This window comes from Crocuta crocuta, unplaced genomic scaffold, assembly GCF_008692635.1.
Source record: "Crocuta crocuta isolate KB4526 unplaced genomic scaffold, BGI_CrCroc_1.0 scaffold55, whole genome shotgun sequence".
In the NCBI taxonomy this organism is placed as follows: Eukaryota; Metazoa; Chordata; class Mammalia; order Carnivora; family Hyaenidae; genus Crocuta; species Crocuta crocuta.
In genome coordinates, this window is record NW_027530512.1 from 7,207,459 (window position 1) to 7,228,502 (window position 21,044).

General features: G+C 36.2%; 1 protein-coding gene across 2 annotated transcripts in view; it reads right to left on the reverse strand.

Moving 5' to 3' along the window:
* Positions 1-20,069, reverse strand: part of SYT16 (synaptotagmin 16) — a 96,865-nt gene extending 76,796 nt beyond the window's left edge. For both annotated transcript variants that reach the window (XM_077767086.1, XM_077767087.1), the window contains exon 1: positions 19,547-20,069. In XM_077767086.1, the coding sequence (XP_077623212.1) occupies positions 19,547-20,069 (523 nt within the window). The remainder of the gene's footprint in view (positions 1-19,546) is intronic.
* Between the last annotated feature and the right edge of the window lie 975 nt (positions 20,070-21,044).

A 21,044-nucleotide genomic window follows, 5' to 3' on the forward strand; every position in this document is an offset into this window, starting at 1 on the left:
CATCCACCCACTCCCCTACCCACAGAGAGACTTCACAAAATGATGATTATGCAATACAATGTTTATAAAATATCTAACCCATAGTCAAGGTTATACTTATTTAATATCTATCACTGTTATATTTATTATTATTGATATTAGTAACCAAGAAATTCACCTGGAGTGATCTACAAAATCAATAAGCACTCTCTCTTGGCAAGGTATCTTGGGCACTTCCCATAAGAGAACATGTGCCAGTGGCCATTTTTCCTGAGAAGTCTGCATTCCCTTTCCACTATTTACCATTTCAAAATCAATTCAGGTCTACAGATTTAGCTTCTAACCAAAATCTTTTTATGAACAATTCCTGGATGAACCATTTGCAGAGCAGCCAAGAGAAAGGAACAGTTGTCTTTTAAGATAAAAATACAATTTCCTCATTTGAAAAAAATCTGTAAGTTCAAATAACTCAAAAGAAGGCATGTAAGTAGCTCCCACCTTTTGTGTAATTTCTCTATTTTATTTAAATAGCCAACCTAGGATCCTGTGGTCCCTACCTCCATCCCTGCCTCCTAGTGTTCATAACTTTGTGTGATTCCCCCCCCTTCAGTCCCCCAAATGGCTGGGACTTGTCATGTGCCTCTAACCAGTAGAGTATGACAAAGATGATGGAATGTCACACCCATGATGACACTGCATAATATAAGATTCCTTTGCCATTAGGCTCTCCTTGCTAGCTTGAAGTAGTAAGCAACAACAATGGGGAAACCCATATAGCAAAGAACCAGGAGTGGCCTCTAGGAATTACAGGCAGGCTTTAACCAACAGCCAGCATAAAGCTGGGCCCCCAGTCCTACATCTGCAAGGAAACCAACTCTGCTAATAACCAGAGAAAGCTAGGAAGTGGATTTTTCCCCGGTTCAACCTCCGAATGAGAATGCAGCCCAGCTGATATTTTGAGCCTGTGAGACCCCGAGCAGAGGACCCATCTAACCTCTACCTGGATTACTAAACCATAGAACCTTAAATAATAAATGCATGTCATTTTACATTTACATTTTACATTTACTGAGTCTGTGATAATTTATTATGTACCAATGGATAACTAATACAGATCCCATACAGTTAATTGTGTAGTTAAGCCAATCTAGAAGGGTGAGTTAGGGAGATCTACTAATATCCAGGAGAGGAGCCATAATCTAAATCAGAAGTATCAAGTGAAAGGGGCACCCAGGTGGCTCAATTGGTTAAGCATCCAAAACTGGCTCAGGTCATGATCTCACAGTTCCTGGGTCAGGGTTTGGCTCTGCACTAGTCACTCAGAGCCTGGATCCTTCTTCGGAATCTGTGTCCCCCTCTCTCTCTGCCCCTCACACACTTGTGTTCTCTCTCTCTCTCTCTCTCTCTCAAAAATAAATAAACATAAAAAGTATAGTATTAAATAAAAAAAGAAGGTTCAAATGAAAAAAATTGTTTTTTTCTGACTGGAAGCAGAATGCATCCCTAAGCACTGAGAAGCAGGTATTCACAACACCTGTGGTGACATAAAGCATATGTGGTGACACAAGAAATCTAGGTTCATCCTTGGAACAGGCTTGTCACCAGCGTACAATGTACAGACAGTGGAAAGATCCATGGAAGACACTGAATCCTGTATTAGAGCTCTTGGTTTTTTGTTTGTTTGGCCATCTATCATCTATTCATCCAGCTTCTGGAATTCTGATTTTCTTCTGGTAAACCACTTTCCCTCCATGCTCAGACCATTTTTCTGGTAAAGGTATATGTATACCAACCCCAGGAGTGATATGTGATAGGCCTGTCCAATCAGAGCACCACATTTCCCTGATTTCTAAGTGATTGCTAAGGTTTCCCACATAATTCTAGCCATGCCTAGCTAAGCAAATCAAACCAATTAGTGCTAACCTCAGAACTCTTTTTCAAGTTGCCAGAAAGTGGAATTTCTTTTTCCACTGGATTACAACCTACAAATATGTAAACCTGGAGTCTCTGACAACCATCACTATACATGGAGTCAAAGATGCAGGCCAGATGGAGGCAGAGACATAAGACTAGAGGTAGAGGAAGAAAAATCAGGTCCCAAAGATAACATCTGAACTCCTGGATAGAACTCAGAAAACCAGGTGTACTTCCAGATTTATGAGCTACTTGAGTTCACTCCCTCTTTTTCTTTGCTTATAAGAAATTGAGAAATTCCCAGTATAACTTTAATTTGGTTCAATTATGTAAATAGCAAGGTTTCTGGGACATAAGCAATACTGCCTCAATGCCATTTTATGGTTAAGAGGAAGTCCAGTCTTGCAAAGGGAAATATTAAGGGTCAGAAACAGTAGTTTATGTACAAACTGATCACATAAAAATAACTATGTGAGGGCGCCTGGGCAGCTCAGTCAGTTAAGTGTCTGACTCTTGATCTTGGCTCGGTTTGTGATTTCACAGTTTGTGAGATCAAGTCCCATGTCAGCCTCTGCATTGACAGTGCAGAGCTTGCTTGGGATTCTCTCTCCCTCTCTGTCTGCCCCTTCCCTGCTCATGCTTGCTCTCTGTCTCACAAAGTGAATAAACTTAAAAAAAAAATAACTGTGTGTCATTATGGGTCTAAAAACAAGAGAACAATTTTCCTACTCTTCATACATAAGTAGATCCTACTCTTTTGCAGGATCAAAACAGAATAAAAACCAGGAAAACCTGAAGTTTGAATTTGGTTTTGAAATAGGCTCTGACATTACAGCTTAAGAAGATAATGCTTACAATTTCAACTTCATGTTTCTTCCCACCTTCTCTCTGCAAAGAAACTGATTTTTGATATGATGTAAAAGTTTTTGATGTCTTTCCATGAACAAGAATGTATCCTATGAAAATCTCATACCTGACCTCAGCAAAAGATTTATAAAACATCAGAAAATTTCACAAACAGCCAAAATTCTAGAGTAACAAATGAACAGTATTACTGATGGCCAGATGCTGATAAGCTTGGGCAAAGCCACATTTTAAAATCAATCTACCAGGGGTGCCTGGGTGGCTCAGTTGATTAAGTGTCTGATGTCAGCTCAGGTCATAATCTTGCAGTTGGTGAGTTCGAGTCCCGTGTCAGGCTGTGCTGATAGCTCAGAGAGCCTGTTTCAGATTGTCTGTCTCCCTCTCTCTCTGCCCTTCCTCTGCTCATTCTCTGTCTCTCCAAAATAAATAAACATTAAAATCAATCTGCCAAACACACTTCTTTCCCCACACCATGGCTTGCCCAATTAGTTTTCCCTCTGTTGGCAATGCTCTTCCTTCAGATATTTGCACTGTCCACTTCCTCACTTCCTTCAAGGCTCTGCTTAACTGCTGCCTTCGTGGAGAGGTCATAGTATATAAAATATTGTACCACATATACAAAGTATAAAACCCCTTATATAAAATATAGGTCATTCTATATAAGATATAACATCATCCTGTATAAAATACCACTCACTTTATTAATTTTACCCCTTAACCTACTGTTTTCCTATATGGCACTTATTACCTGTCATATTATACTTGTTTGCCTGGTGAATATCAAATATGGGTAGGAATTAGATGCCCATTTTACCAGTTACCTATCTTCTCCAGAAAGTCTCAGTTCACATGGACATTCTAGCTCTTCCACAATTAGTCTAGACTACTTCAAAATCTATACAACTGCTTAGACAACACTTTAATTACTATATTGGTCAAGATCCATTCAGGAAAACAAAAACCACAATAGGTATTTCAGTAGAGGGAATTTAATATAGAAAATGGACTCTACAGCTATTGGGTACTAAATAAATAGAAAGAGGAACATGAAAGTAACTCAGAGATTGTAACTACAGGAAGCAGCTTCCACCCCTCCAGCTGGAGAAGTAAAGGGAAGCAATCAAGGTTATTGAAATCAGAAGCTCTGAGACAAGGGCCAAGGATATGAGGCTCAGACAGTGGGTCGGAGAAAGAAGGGTATCATTGGGCTGTTGGTGGTGGTTCAGGGTCTCAGAAAAGGAGCTATACAGAGTCTGGGCTCTGGGGAGGGGAAATTGCCTGGACAGGGTAGTCACCTTGAAGTGGGATGCCATGAGGCCGGTTTTGGAATGCTGAAAGAAGGTGGATACTGAAACTCAAACTGCTGGCAACAGTGTGGAAGGCTCTACTGGGGTGCCTGTAACATAATGGTAAGGAAAAGCAGGAAAAAGAAAGTCCTTTCTTTCTTCCTTTCATCTTCCAGTATCCCTCCACTGCTCCTTTTGGCACAACATAGGAGAATACCTCTGACAAAGGAGAACTGTAGTTTGCAGAATACAACCTCAATAACCAAAAGAAGGACATAGCAGAATAGGTTTGAGCAGGAATAGCTTAAGACCAATGGAGATCCTAATGTATTTCTTCAATTTTATTTTCTTAGGGAAAAAGCCAAACTTCAAATGAAATGGTACAGTGGTTGATTCCTGACTATATTATCACTAGCTTTTTTGGGTACACCTTGTAGACTTTAATCTAGAATATCACAGATGAACTTCAAGTGGTCCATGAACCCATGAAATTTCATTATAAAAATGTTTTGGTGTATCATGCACATGTTTTCTTAAAAAGTAGGTTCACAACTTTTGTTAAAGTTTCAAAGGAGCCTGTAAGCCCCCTAAAATTTGGTGTCACTGCCCATGTTCTCATTCATTATTTAAACTTGCTATAGAAAGTGTAGACAGCTCTCAGATTCTTTTAATGCCTTCAGCACACTGTTGGTTATGATTCTTTTGGTTACAGAACCAATCTGAACCACCTCAATAAAAACTGGGGGAGGACCAAGGAATCTATTCCAGGGGGCTTAACCCAGAAAGAAATTACCTAGTTAAAGCAAGGGGCTCAAAATAGCACTGTCTCCTTCATATACACCATCTAAAGAAATTCTGGAATATGTTCTCAAAGATAAGTTTCATGGCAGAATTATTCATCATCATGAAAAACTGGAAATAACTTAGGTGTCCATAAGAATGGATAAATTGGATCAATAGATATGTTATGTTATATATTATATTTATTATAGTATCGTGTAGTATAGTATATAGTAGTTAAACTAAACCAAATCTACAAGGGTCTGAATCATTCAAAAGTGTATCATTGAGAGGTAAGCAAAACAAGTTGTAGAATAACATGCTTAATATCATTTGAATAGTTTTAAAACATGCAAAATTATGTTGTGTGAAATTTACAGATACAAATACTTGCAGCAAAAGAATAAAAACACACTGGGAATCATGCCCCCAAATTTAGATTTGTTTTACTCCTAGAGAAGAGAGAAGAGAAAGAAAACAAAGAGGAGTTCACAGAGGGTTCCAATTATATTGGTCCTAGGTGGCTTCTTTAAAATAAATCTGAGTTCAATATGGCAAAACCTTAAGGTGTGGCAAAGTTAAGTGGCGGATTTGTGGGTGTTTGTTCTATCACGGTATATTCCTCTGTGTTTTGAAATGTTTCATATATTTAAAAACTAGAAAATGTAAAGGGTACTAAAAAGTCCATTAGCAGTAGCCTAGACCACCCCCTGAGCATAATTAACAGGAGCTCAAAGGGAAGAGGAACTCATCATCACAAATCAGAAACTCCATTATAAGCCTCCTTTTCAGAAACAAGACCCTTTCTCCTTAGAGGTGGGTATCTCCAAAGGAAGGAGAATAGAAAAGGGAAAAAAGATAGTATCTTTAAGGCATTTTAGAAGATGAATAAACAACACACAGACACACAGGTAAAAATCTCCCTCAGCAAGAAAAAACCAGATAGTAAATGAAGAAAAGGTCTTACTAAGTTTGTAGTTCCTACCTGGCTCCAGCTTCTTTCCCGTTAGATAATTGCAAAAAAGAATCACTTGGTTCTATTACTGTCTGAGTCTCAGGGCAGGGAAGACCCCTGAGAGCTTTTTCATTATCAAGTAATTCCATTATTACAGAAAAATTCCTGGTTCCTTGGGAATTGGAAAAATGGAACATAAGCTCATTTGTAGCATAATTTACCTCTGATCCCTCTAATCCATTCCTAATGATGATAAGAATAGGAAAAGAGAAAATGGACTTTACTTCCTCATTTTAAACCTGCCTTTTAAAATGTTCAAGCATTCTATTATAATAATACCAAGAAATCGAGGTAAAAATTGAATCCACATTCTGACCATTTGTATAAGTCATATGTTCTAACTTCTGTCCATGAAGGATTTTGTCACATGCCTAAAATTTTCTTTAAAAATGACACAAAATTGCAAAATACATAACAGTAGCAATAACAGTCTCTTTGCCTTCAATGTCAAGACTCTGAGGACGTACATCAGCTCCTAGCATGTTCATTAATATACCTACTTTTTCTAAAACATGCAAGTCAATATATCAAGAAAATTAACCTCAAAAGGTTTTTAGAAAAGAAATTCTAAAGATTTTGCAGAATACTAAACTTTTTAATGAACAATTCTTGATAACCAAAGAATGTGATGGCATATGCTATCAAATGAAGGACTAATGAATGAAGACAAATTTAATTTGGAACAGGTATACTTTCAAGAAAGCACTTGTGAAATACAAAAACAAAGTTCAAGTATTGTAAATAAAGAAAAGGCAGGGTGCAACATTTCATATGCCATAATATGTCCTAGAGAAAAGAAAGAAAGCTTGTATGATATATAAATCAGTTACATTATATTTAGTCTCAATTGTCACAAGCAATACTAAGAACATCGACAGAACAAAATACCTCCAATCCATAAAAGCTTGAGACCAACCAGTAACTAAGAACACTGTAGGATTTTCCCTTTCATGTTATATTAGCCTCATAATCTGACTGAAAAGTCAAATTATGTCACCATGATTTCAAAGCCGGCTGTTCTATTTTTTTTTTTTAATTCATTCCATCTAGCCAAAGAGTGTATCTAAAGTTCTATACGCCAGTGTACTTGGAACACATTAATTCCATTAGCAGGCTATTTCAGGAAATAGTGAGCATATTTCTTGGAAACAAATACATGTGGTTAAAAAACAGCCTCAAAAAAAAAAAACGTATGAGGTGAAAAATTGAAAACAAAGATGATTTTGAAATGCAGTTAGAACTCTTTCCCATCACATATCAAAGGTGTCATAACTGCTTCTTGACTGAGAAGTTGGTGTTTTGGATTTGGGTCTTTAAACCAAAAAACCTATCTTGAGATATCACTCTAAGGAGTCTATCTGCCTCTTAATCATAGGCAACTGCTAAATGAAGTGTATCTCTTTTCTCTGTTACATTACTATTGGCAACCAGATCCTCAGTAAGTGCCCAGAAATGTTTCCATGGTTACAAAAAGCATTCAGCATCCCTCTTGTTTTGGGCCAATTTAGCTTAAAATCTATTGTGGAGAAAAAATATGGCACATTAAGGAACATAAAATCAAGATACAATGTTATGAAAAGAATTCAAGGTTAAATGGGAAAAGCAGACTTGACAAGGCTTTTTAAAAAGTGCATATAAATCACTGATTAAAATGCCGCCTTTTCCTAGTATATATCCAAATACATCTCTTTAATAGACTACAAAGCAGCCATGTACTGCAGCTGCTGTGATCCGTTGGTATAAAAGAAAAAATGAGCACTGATGATAATTTAAGACTGTTAGCCAGCAGGTAGGATCCAAAAAACCAAGTGTTTAATAGTCATAGAGCTGAGAGTCCAGTCCTTTACCCTGGTTTCATAGAGTGCTCAGGTTATGTAAATATTTTGAGGAAAGAGGAATAAGAGATTTTGTTCACTGATTAAGAGGCATTTGAAGTAAATTAGTGGTCAATATCACATTAGGAAGGGAGACAAAGATGGAAGCTCCCTGGAGACAACTTAGTAAAGCTCCACCACCTATAAAGTCAGGAGTGAATTGGGCCAATGAGACTGTCTCATTCTAGGTCTCTGCTGCATTTCCAACTCCCACTGCCACCAACAGCAGGACATTTAAAACATTTGTGCATCTTCTAGAACATATTAAACAAATGGTATAAGCTTTGCAATAATCTGACGGAGAGGCTCATGACCTATACTTGTGTATACTTGTCAATTCTCCAGAGTGCTTTGTCTATAAACATTTGTTTAAATGGGAAGAGCCATCATACAAAACCTCTCGTTTTAGAGAAATTTTTCTCCCCATATTGACCTATATATACACGCCTCCTTTGTCATGTTCTATTGCTCTTATTTTCACTTTGAAATCAAGAAAAGTGAGTGAGATTTACTCATGATACTGTTAAGGACCAATGTGAAGACTTTCACTTCCAGGAAGATAGAATAGATGTGCTTTTCCCTATTTTTCCCCCTAAGTACAACCAAAAACCCTAGACAATATATATAAAACAAAGGTAAGAAGACTAAAAGGTACAGAGAAGATGATAGAATGGCCATGGACCAAGAAATTGAAGGAACAGCATGGTGTTGAGTTTCCTGGGTTCTTTTGCCACACATAACCCAGATGTGAAACTGAAGAAGCTGGGAACCCAGAAATGCCAAAAGTCACAGACCAAAAAATGTCTCCAACAAAAGCCTGCTCTCTCTACGCAAAGGACCATGGAAGGGGCAGCCTAGCAAAACAGAAAACTCAGATAACAAATGTTCTACTCTAGCCAAAGAGCACAGAAAAAAAACCCACACTGTTTCCTACCCTCATCCATGCCAGCAAAGTCCAAATGGGGAGCCTAGACTGCCATCCTCACCAGGCTATAATGAGGCACCCCAATCAATATCCCAACCAGAGGGTGCCAAAGCAGGCAAAGTAGGGATCCAGGACTCTCATTTATGATAGCCAATAATAAGCATTCTCTATCTCTATCAGAATATGCCACATGAGGAACTTGGAACACCAAATGAATTGAGGAACTCCTGCCCCTCCCAACATGAGTGATATCAGAGGAGCTCTAGTGGAGATAACATTTTCACCATCACCCAACAGTATTAAAGCTACCCTCAACTCAGTGTTAGTGGAACTCACATTGGAAGATAGAACTCCCATCCCCACTCAACGTTAATGAGGACCACCCTTTCAAGAGTTAAGGAGGCCAAGAGGGAAATCTGGACTTCTGCCTCCATTAATAAGTCAATGCCCCCATTGCTCTGTCAGAGACCTGTCAAAGACTATCTTTCTGAGATGCCTTTTAGATGACTCCATTTTGTCATGAAAATAATTATAACTATTTCTCTCTATATATACATACTCTTTTAGATACCGTTTATTCTCACAAGTTATTACAATAGCTCCCTAGAGAGAACATACATTCTTTCCTTCAGTTTAGCCTTCAAACTGATGCTAGAGTTATCCTTCTAAAACAAGGCTCTGTTGGTGTCACTCACGATTACGATCTTTTTGAGATTCCCAACTGCTTATAAAATAAAAGCTAAATTCTTAACACAGAAAAACAAAGACCTTCCCAATTGCAACCTAAGCTCTAGCCTCATTGTCTGTCCCTGAAAATGTCAGGCTTGTCCATATGTCTGTGTTCATGCCATTTCCTCCAAAAGGAATGCCCTTCTCCCTCCAATCACCTATTAAATTCTGACCCCTGTTCACAGTTTGTAGTCCTATATCATCTGCTTTGTGAAAAACCTCTTCTGACCATCTCTGGTGAAATTATCTCAAGAGTTACATATTTGTTTTAACTTTACACAAACATTTTTATAGGACTCCTTAGACATAACTAACTCTTAGGCATTACAGAACTCATTATAGGAAAACCAGTATTTTAGTTGTACATTTATCTCCCAGCCAAAACATGCTAATCTATTAATAAGAATGTCCAGTTCAATTTTAGAGTATATTATTAAGTGTGTATGTTCTAAGTTCCAGCTTGTACTTAGGATGTAGAAAATTGGAAATAATGCTACCACTCTTTAAACAACAAAAACAGTAAAATATAGGTAATTTGTAAAATGAGACATTGTCTTAAAATCATCAGAGAGCTGAGGTCATAATATCACCAACTAGTCCAAAAGCTAAAAAAAGAAAACTTCTTTCAAAGGGATAAAGGACTCAAGCCCTTGACTACTAGGGGCAGATGCTGGATTTATGCAAGACAGTAAGAAGTTGTTAATATTTTCAAGGAATTTCTAAATGTCAACTATGGACTAGCACAAGAGTACAGAACTCATAGGAGTCACAAATCCAAGGAAAATTGAAACCCATTTAGAAGTACTTCTACACAAAATTCATAAGACATAGTGGAGGCAGGGCACATCAGGAATGAAGAAAGTTTCTCTCATAGTACAGTCCTGGAAGAGGGGAAGAGTGGCTACTATAGGAGAGATAAGAAGTCTCACCAAGATTCTTCTATTATATTTACATTATGGAACAAAAGCTTTAAGCTACTTGGGGAAGGGCAGCAAATTTTGACACCCCTAGACCACAGATAAAAACACATTAAGGTGAGTGAATAAAACAAAATGAAAACTTGCACCTCTGGGGAAGAGGCAGAAAGAAGTCTTGGGGGTCAGATCACCAGGAGAGGGGCAGGATTATTGAGAAGGCCCTAACCCTATGACACAGGGACACAAGAACTGCCTAAAATAAGATGCTCTAAAACACCAGAAATTTCCAACACAACCACACCACATTAGCAAATATCAAGTAATATAGAAGAGAGAAGGCTCCTTTCAGGAAAGGAACAAAAGACTAAAAATAGAGATGCTTTCTGAGGCACAGGCAAAAAAAAAGAAGATAGAGCAGATTTTCACAAAAATCTGTAGAAAACAAGCCCCTACCCTAAACACAATGTAATAGAGAATTTTGAAGCCACTGAGATTAACAATAACAGCAAAACCCACACCCAGACCAAATTCTGACTAAATTGACCCAAACTTCTCCCAGCTTTAGAAAAGCCAATTTACTTTTCCTACTTATGATGTTTGATTTTGAGTCAAAAATTACAAGACAAGCAAAATAAGCAGAGAGGAAAAATACACTGTCAAGAGACAAAGCAATAAAAAAAGCCAAACTCAGAGATGACTCAGATGTGAGAACTACCAGACAGGAAATTTAAGGTAACTATAATTAACATGTTGAAAGCCATAGTAGGATAGGGGGAAACATGCATAAACTCACAGGAATTTCAGCAAAGAAGATTGAAATTATTGTCTAAAGTCAATCAATGCAGAAATAAAAAATATATATATGGTAACAGAGATGAAAAGAATGCTTTCAGTGAACTTGTTGTCAGACTAGACACAAAGAAAATAAACTTGAAGAATAGATGTCATTAGATTGTACTACCTAAAGTACAAAAAGGGAAAAAGAGTGAAGGAAAAATAACACTCAAGACCTGTGGAATATCAAATGGTCTAATATTTGTGCAATTGGAATACTAGAGAAAGGAGCAAAAGAGAATGTGTTAGAAGTAATGTTTGAAGAGATGATGGCCAAGAATTTTCCAGAAGTAATGAAACTCACTAAATCACAGACACAAAAAATCAGAGAACACCAAGACAAATGAACACCAGAACACACACACATATGGACTCTGCACACACATCCCTAGATATAGCTACTGAAAACCATAGATAAACACAAAATCTTGAAGGTACCCAGTAGAAAAAAAGACACATTACATGCAGAAGAACAAAAGTAAGAATTACAGCATAATTCTCATATGAAAACTATGCAAGCCATGAGTCAGTGAAATGGCAACTTTAAAGTGCTGGGGAAAAAAAACCCCATCAACTCAGAAGTCTATACCTAGCTGAAATAGATTTCAAAAGTAAATATTTTTCGGACAAACAACAACTAAGATAATTCAATAGCAGCATATATGCACAAGCTAAAAACCAAATAGCATAAACAAGGCAAATATAAAATTCTTTTTTTCTTATTTTAATCATTCAGAGAGACAACCAACCATCTAAAGCAACACAGCATCAATGATCATTTCATGTATAAAAGTAAAATGTATCACAATAAAACAAAGGACATGAAGGAAAAATTGGGAATATACTGTTGTCGTATCACTAAAACATACCTAAAGCAGTAAAATATTTTTTCAAGATAGACTGAAATTAATTAAAGATATATATTGTAAATCCTAGCAACACCATTAGACATATTTTTAAAAAGATATAATTTTTAACTAAAAAAAAGAGATATAAATATTGAGCCCAGATTGGAGATGAAATGGAGTATTAAAAATAGTCAATTCAAAAGAAGGCAAAAAAAATAGAATAAAAGAAATGAAGAATGGGTGAAACAAATAGGAAATAATCTAACAATAGATCACTTCAACAATAACAATAATTACATTAAATATAAACAGTTAAGATCAATTAACAGTGAAAATTTGTTAGGTTGGATTAAAAAAAAGACCCAATTTTATGCCATGTACAAGAAACCCACTATAAATATAAAAATAAATTTAAAGTTAATAAATAGAAAAAAATATACCATGTCTACACTAATCAAAAGACTGCTGGGAGGTGCCTGGGTGTCTCAGTCAGTTGAGCATCCGACTTTGGCTAAGGTCATGATCTCACAGCTCATGGATTCAGGCCCCACATCAGGCTCTGTGCTGACAACTCAGAGCCTGGAGTCTGCTTCAGATTCTGTCTCTCTCTGCCCCTCCCCAGCTCATGCTGTCTCTCTTTCTCTCTCTCTCAAAACTAAACAAACATTAAAAAAAAAAAATTAAGACAAAAAAGAACATGGGTGGCTCAGTTGGTTAAACATCATACTCTTTTTTTTTTTTTAATGTTTGCTTAAACCCATCAACTGAAAGCTCATGACCTGAGCTGAAGTCGGACACTTAACCGATTGAGCCAACCAGGTGCCCCAAACGTTGTACCCTTTATTTTGGCTCAGGTCACGATTTTACAGTTGGTAAGATCAGGCCTCACATCAGGCTCCCTGCTGACAGCACCAAGCCTGATTGGGATTCTCTTCCTCTCCCTCTCTCTGCTCCTCCTCCACTCACTCATGCTCACTCTTCTCTCTCAATTTCTCTCCCTCTCTCTCAAAATCAAACAATCAATCAATCAATAAACATTTTTTAAAAAAAGAAAGAAAGCTGGAGTAGTCATATTAATATCAAAACAGACTTTAGTGACAAAATAGGTATATTACACAATGAGCAAAAAGTCAATTCACCAACGAAACACATATTTCTAAAATGTGTATGGAATTAATAACAGGGCTTCAAAGTACATGAGGCAAAAACTGCTTGAACTGGAAAGAGAAATAGCCAAATCCACAAGAAGAGTTAGAAACTGCAATACTTTTTTCTCAGTAATCAACAAAACAAAATCGGTTGGCAAAATCAGTGGATAAAATAAGCATATAAAAAAATCTGAGAAAAACATCCTCAAAAAACATGAAGTAATTTATAGAACACTGTGCCTAACAACAGGAAAATACACAGTCTTTTTCAAGTACATAGGAAACATTCAACAAGTCAGAACATATTCAGAATGATAAGACAAACCTTAATTAATTTTTTTAAAAAACCCACAAAATTATATAAAATATGTGCTTAGACCATATCGAATTAAACTAGAAATTAGTAAAAGAAAGTTATCTAAAATATTCTTAATATTTGGAACATAACCAACATACTTTTAAATAAACCACATATCAAAGAAAAGACAAAGGGAAATGAGAAAATATGTTCAGTAGAATGACAACTATTAATTATTATTGGATGCACATAAAGCAGTTCTTACAGGGAAATTTATACATTTAATTATATTAGAAAAAAGTAGGGGCATCTGGGTGGCTCAGTCGGTTGAATATCCGACTTCAGCTCAGGTCATGGTCTCAAAGTTTGTGAGCTCAAGCCCTACATCGGGCTCTGTGCTGACAGCCCAGAGCCTGGAGCCTGCTTCAGATTCTGTGTCTCCCTCTCTCTTTCCCCTTCCCCTGGTCATGCTCTGCCTGTCTCTGTCTCTCAAAAATAAATAAATGTTTTAAAAAAATTAGAAAAAAAGTAAAACAAATTACAACCAAAGCAGGCAGAAGAAAATAATAAAGATAATAGTAGAAAACAATAAAATCAGGAACAGAAAAACAATCAAGAAAAAGTAATAAAACCAAAAACTAGTTCTTTGAAAAAGATATATAAATTAGATAATAATTTACTCAGACAGACTACACCCTCTGTAAAATATGAAGACAAAAATCACCAACATCAGGAAATAAAAAGGGAGATCACTATAGTCCCTATAAACATTTAAAATATAGCAAGGAAATACTTTGCCTATAAATTTAACAACATAGACGAAATTTTAAAAATTCTTGAAAAACACAAACTACATAAAATCACTCAAGAAAAAAGACAATGAACTTGAATAATCCTATATATACTAAAGAAACTGAATTTGTAGTTGAAAATATTCCTCCTTCCCACTCCTTCCCACCCCCCTCCCCCAAAAGACAAAATTCCTGGTTCAGATGGCTTCACTGGAAAACTACAGAATACTTCTTAGAAACAAATAATGCTTATTTAATACAAATTTTTCCACACTACAGGAAAGGAAAAACACTTCAGAATTCATTGTGTGAGGCCAACATTATCCAGATACCAAAACTACATAAAGAGTGCAAGAAAAGAAAACTACAGCCTACTATCCCTAATGAAAACAGAAGGAAAACAAAATCCTCAACAAAATACTGGCAAAACAAATGCAGCAATACATGAAATGAACAGTATACCATGACCAAGTGGATTTTATCCCAGGTATGCAAGACAGGTTCAAAACTTAATCAGTATAATTCATTTCAACAGACTAACCAAGAAAGATCATATAATCATCTCAATATTTGCAAAACAGCATTTCACAGAATTCCTTTTTGATAAAAACTCATAGCAAACCTATAGAAAGGAACTTCTTCAATAGAAGAAAGAACATCTACAGATACCTATACCTAAATACTAAGTAATAGTGAAAGACAAAACTTTTCTAGTAAGCTCAGGATCAATGCAAAGCTATCCATTTTCCATCACTTTTATTCAAGATGATAATATAGCATAACCAGTCAAGATAAATCAATAACAGAAATGGATATTGGAATGGAAGAAATAAAACTGTCATTTTTATCACTAATTGTATTATTTTCTATGTAGAAAATCCCAAAATAGCTACTAAAAAGCTATTAGAACTAATCAGTGGGTTTAGAGAGATTGCAAAATATAAGGTCATTATACAAAAGTCAATGGTATTTTTATATACTAGCAAGCAGCAGTTTTAAACTGAAAGTTATAAAAGTATTCTTTACAAAAAGCACCCAAAAAGAATAAATACTTAGGTATAAATCTAACAAAATATGTATGAGACCCCTTATGTTGAGAACTACAAAACAGATAGAAAACAATATAAGGACTAAATAAAGCAATATACCATGTTCATGAATTGAAAAACAAATATTATCAACATATCATTTCCCCCAAACTGATCCATGGATTCAACATAATTCCAATCAAATTCCCAGCATAATTTTTAACCAAAAGCTTATTCTAAAATGTATATGGGAATCAAACCACAAGAGAATCTTAATGATAAAGAACAAACTGAGGATTGCTGGAGAGGAGGTGGATAGGGGGATGGGCTAAATGATTGATGGCCATTAAGTAGAGCACTTGTTGGGATGAGCAGTAGTTGTTATATGTAAGTGATGAGTCACTAAAATCTACTCCTGAAACCAATATTACACTATATGTTAACTAACTAAAATTTAAATAAAAACTATTTAAAAAATTAAATGGAAAAGCAAATATAGTCAAAACGTTTTAAAATAATAAAGTTGGAGGGCCCACACTACATGATTTTGAGAATTATTATAAAGCTATAGGAATCAGGGGCAGACGTCTGGATGGCTCAGTCAATTAAGCATCTGACTCTTGATTTGAGCTCAGGTCATGATCTGAGGGTCATGGAATCGAGCCCCACATGGGGCTCCACACTGTGCATGGAGCCTGCTTAAGGTTCATTCTCTGTCTCTCTCTCTCCTCTGCCCCTCTACCTTGCTCACACACTTTCTCTAAAATTAAAAAAAAAAGTTATAGGAATCAAGACAGTGTGATATTGGAGAAAGAATACAAATATAGATTTTAGGGAAAAAACAGAATCCAACAATAGACCCACACATGTATAGATAATATATTTCTGACAAAGATGCCAAACCACAAAATGGAGAAAGGATAATCATTTCAACAATGAGATAGGAATGATGGACATCTATATTGAGGGTGGAAGGGAAACACTTCCATCCATACTTCAAATCATATTTAAAAGTTACCTCCAAATGGATATCCCTAAATGTAAAACCCATGACTAAAATTTCTAGAATAAAACACAGAAAAATATCTTTGTGACCTTGGGCTATACAAAGATTTCCTAGATATGATAACAAAAACACAATTCATAAAAATAAAAAAACTTGATGAGTTGGATTTCATGTAATTAAGAATCTCTGCTCTTCAAGGACATGATTAAGAGAATGAAAAGACAAGCCACAAAACTGGGAGAAAATATTTGCAAATTGTAGACCAAAAGAAAAGACCCAGAAAAGTAACTCATACTCAGAATGTAAACACTCAAATCTCAAAGATAAAAAAGCAGTTCAATGAAAGGGGGCAGAAGATTTGAAGACTTTATTAAAGAAGCCACACAGATGATAAGTAACTACATGAAAAGATGCTCAAAGTCATTAGTTATTAGGGAAATGCAAATCAAAATCAAAACAAGAGTTAAAACCTGTGAAAGGCTTTGAGATCTTATCCTACTTGCACACTAACAACTTTGCCTGCTACAGTCTTATGGACGTTGGCAGAAGACACAAGACTTGAGTCAGAGACAAAGGAGAGTTTATTACAGCACCACATACAACTTGAACATCACATTCACGTCAGTCCCCCACTCTCCCAGTACTACGGGGGCGATGCAGAGGCAGGCTCAGATCGATGCTCAGCCATGGAAGCCATGTCACAGCCAAGGAAGACCCAGCTTGTGAAATCTCTACCATCTGCAAGCAAATCTGCCTAAGCTTTGCCCTGAGGAGAGACATTATCTTTATGAGACTGAACAGCAAACAAATCTTCTCTCTGCTCTGAAGAGAGAGGGACACTATCTCTGTCTTCCAAGGCTCTTGGTCATACAAACATCCTTGAAAAGATAGTCTGAAATAAGAGGCTGTTTGTGGCTTTGCTCATAGGATGGACCAAAGCCCAGAGGAGAGTGATCTCCCAACAAGAGCTATCAGTACACACCTGTGAGAACGGCTGAAAAACAGTTTATAATAACACCACTGTAAAGTGCTGGTGAGAATATGAGTGACTAGAAGTCTCATACATTACTTTTGGGAATGTGAAGTGGTACTTCAGAAAATAGTAGAATTTTTAAAGTTAAATTTACACTTCCCATATGACCCACTTCTAGGTATTTACCTAGTTGAAATGAAAAACTTACATTTGCAACCAAACCTGTTTCTCAAATGCTTATAGCAGCTCTATTTACATTGCTAAAAACTAGAAACAACCCAAATATCCCTCAACTGATGAATGGATCAACAAACTGTGGTGCATTCATGCAGTGGAATACTACTCAGCAATTAAAAAAAAAATAAAAACGAGCTCCTGAAACACACAGCAACATGGATGAATCTCAAATGCATTACTGTAAGTGCATAATAAAAGATGCCAGATTCAAAAGGCTACCATCTGCATATTTCCATTTATATAGCATTCTGGAAAAGACAAAATGATAGAGAGAAAATATACCAGCAACTGCCAGGAGCTGGTGGTAGAGAAACGAGTGCAAGGGGACCTGGGGGAATTTTTTGAGGTGATGGAATGGTTTATACCTCAGTTGTGGCAGTGGTTATAAGACTGTGTGTTAAAACTCACAGGGCTGTATACTAACAAGGATGAATTTTACCATATGCAAATTATACCTTGAAAAAGGGGGAGGAAGAAAAGACAAAGAATATGCAAAAATTCTAGAATCAGACTCCCTGAGCTGTGCCTCTTTCTAAATATGGATCTTGGGTATATTCTCAAATTCTCTAAGTATATCTTCTCAACTATGAAGTGCGAAAAATCATAGTATCTTAGAGTTGTTAGCTTACCTTGTTGCTATTTCATCACTAATTCTTAGTTGGTGTCCTATTATATACCTAACATTATGCTTGATGTTAAGGATACAAAAATCAATCTATGGTGTGGCCCCTGCCTTCTGGGAGGCTATGATCTAGAGAATAAACATCCTCTGAATAAACAAATGAATACAATTGTTTTTATTGCCATTAGATTATTACAACAATTACACAAATTTCAAAAATCCAATTTCAAGCAACTATTAAGCCAAATTCATGTTAATCATTTTAAATACAGTTCAACTTTAGCAAAAATTTTCTAAATTAGTAATAGAAATTTCAAGTCAAATCTAAGAAATCCTATTGGTTACCCAGACACTTCTAAAATTATCTTTACAGATAATTTTTAAAGGCTTGAAATTGAATTTATTTATAAGTTTATTATATTCAGAAAGAATATCAGCCTCCCTTCTTTTACTAATTTATTCTAGCATTTCAACATTAATTTAAGTAAGAGTATCAAGAAAATACTATAAAAAGAATATGAAATTATGTTTCCTCATTTTCTAAGATTTCATGTATCTGGATAAAACGTTTCCTTAAAAAGATAAAACTAAGAGGAATCACTGAAAATGGATAAAGAGGCTGTGAAGTATTCCAGAAAAGTCTGCTTCCTCTAAAAAGGAAAGAATTAATGACATCACCTTTATGTCACATAAAAGATCCAATGATCTTGGTAAGATATGTATGCATTACAACCACACATCACATATACACACCCAATACCTTTCTCAGCCCATCAGATACCTATGTCCCTCAACCAAATAGAATGTCCTTACTTCAGCCTTAAAGCATTAGAAACCTGAGAAATTCATGCCAGGACATTCTATAGCTACTTTTACAGAGTTGATTACATTTTCACTATATTCAACATATCTGACAGGATAAAGCTCTAAAGACAGTTTGTCTTAAATGTGTCCTTTCCACTCAAGGCTTAAAGAAAATCAAGCTATTCTTATTTCAGAGATTTCCTATCTACTGTCATCTCACATCATGTCTCAGTGAAACACTGTGAAAAGTGTTCTTGGAGTGTTATCAACTAAAAAATTTGCAACAAGTATGGCTTTTTGCACAGGATTTCACACCGAATAATATAGTAACATCTAGAGATTCCTAACCTAGTGAAAAAAAGAGAACATTTTAAAAGATCGTTTAAAAAGCATGATATATGCACAAGGGCTTCTCAAACAGAGCTCACAAACTTGTTCTCACCATTTTACTTGCATGAACTAATGTTCTGGAGTATGGAGCCCACAAACATGGATCTCCCCAAGTTTTATATATTGAAAAGATTCCTAAGGAGTATATATCTCAATAAGAAGCCAGTATGTGGAAAGGTATAGAGAAAAGAATAAAATTCATATGATAACTAAAACAAGTCAAAATAAAATTAGGAGAAATGTCCTTTGGAAGAACCAGAGAAAATGATCACTGGCTACCTTACCTTGCATTTTTCCATTACCATTTTCTAAAATACCAGATTGCTGGCTGTCAAAGATGTGTTGAAGACCACTCCTTTGCTTTCCAAGGTGATGTTCTTCTTCGGCAATAGAAGAAAGCACACGTGGTGGCTTTTGGTCATCAAGGGTCTGATTGGGCCACTGGGACATTATGGAACATGAGTCCTTTTCATGTTGGCTAAGTCTGGGGCTTGAACTTTGGGTAGAGTCCTGCAAATCACTATTACAACAGGAGAAATGATCCACTTCAAGAAACAAGGGATTTGCATCCTCTTGACACCAATCATTGCCTTGTTCTTCATCTTCAAAGTAAGCTTCCTGAATGTGAATATCATCTAAGTCCTGGTCTAGCTTGTCACTCAATTTAGAGTCTTGTTTGTTTAAGTTAACCAGCGCAGCAGATAACATATCTCCTGCTTGCTGGAGAGCTTCATAAACCCGAGATATCCAGGAAGAGAGAGGCTGGAAGAAGTTCTGAGCATCCTGAGATGCCATGGCCAACACCATGGCCAGCTATCTGATGTCTACAAGTCCACTTGTTCAGTTCCTTCAGGACTCTGGACTTAATGTGAACTACAGAATAAGCATGATGACAAATTAAATTGGAGGTCTCTTAATGGATGTGAATAGTTCACTCTCAAAACTTCTCAGCTGAAACAGAGGAAAGAAATACTTACACCTATTAAAGTAACAACCTCAGACCCATTACCAGATACCTATAATCAATGTCAAACAACATTTGGGGACAAAAAGAGATCGTCATTGAAGTCTGAAAGTAGCTAAATAAAAATGACTGTGAAAATCTAAATGCAGATTATTTCATACCTCTTTACCAACTCAGGCATGTGCAAAACTTCCATCAGCAGTAATGGGCTCTATTCATGTGGACTAAGGGAAGTCTATCCCCACAGACCACACTTAACAATGTGAAAAGGATAAATGAATCTTCATTAAGAGGCATTTGGACATGACATTTCAAAATACAAGAGAGGTTGGATGCTTCATCTACAAACCTGCAGATCCCAGTGAGCAGGCTAATAAGCATCTCTGCTTCATGACACAAAGATTTATCCTTTCAAAGGAAATGTGTTCCTGGAATTAAAAAGCTTTTAAGAGATCTTAGTGTAAGATTTTATATTTTTGTACAATTTCTAGAAATCATATCTATTCTCGGGGAGCAAAGAACCACTGCAAAACAGAGTGGCAAATGGAGTATGCAGCTTACTGAAGACATGACCCTTGTATCTAATTGCCTTTGGCCATGTTCCAATCTCCCCAAGATCTCCCTCCACAGCCTGCAAGATTCCTGAAAGACCTTCCTTCCCCCAGGATTCACAACCTGAAGGAGGCAGCTATAAGACTTCAGCATAGCAACAGGGCACAATGAAGATTCTAGAGCTAAACATCTATACATTTATACACATACATGCATACAAACATATTCATAAATGTATTTGCATTTATTGTACACACAGTACACAT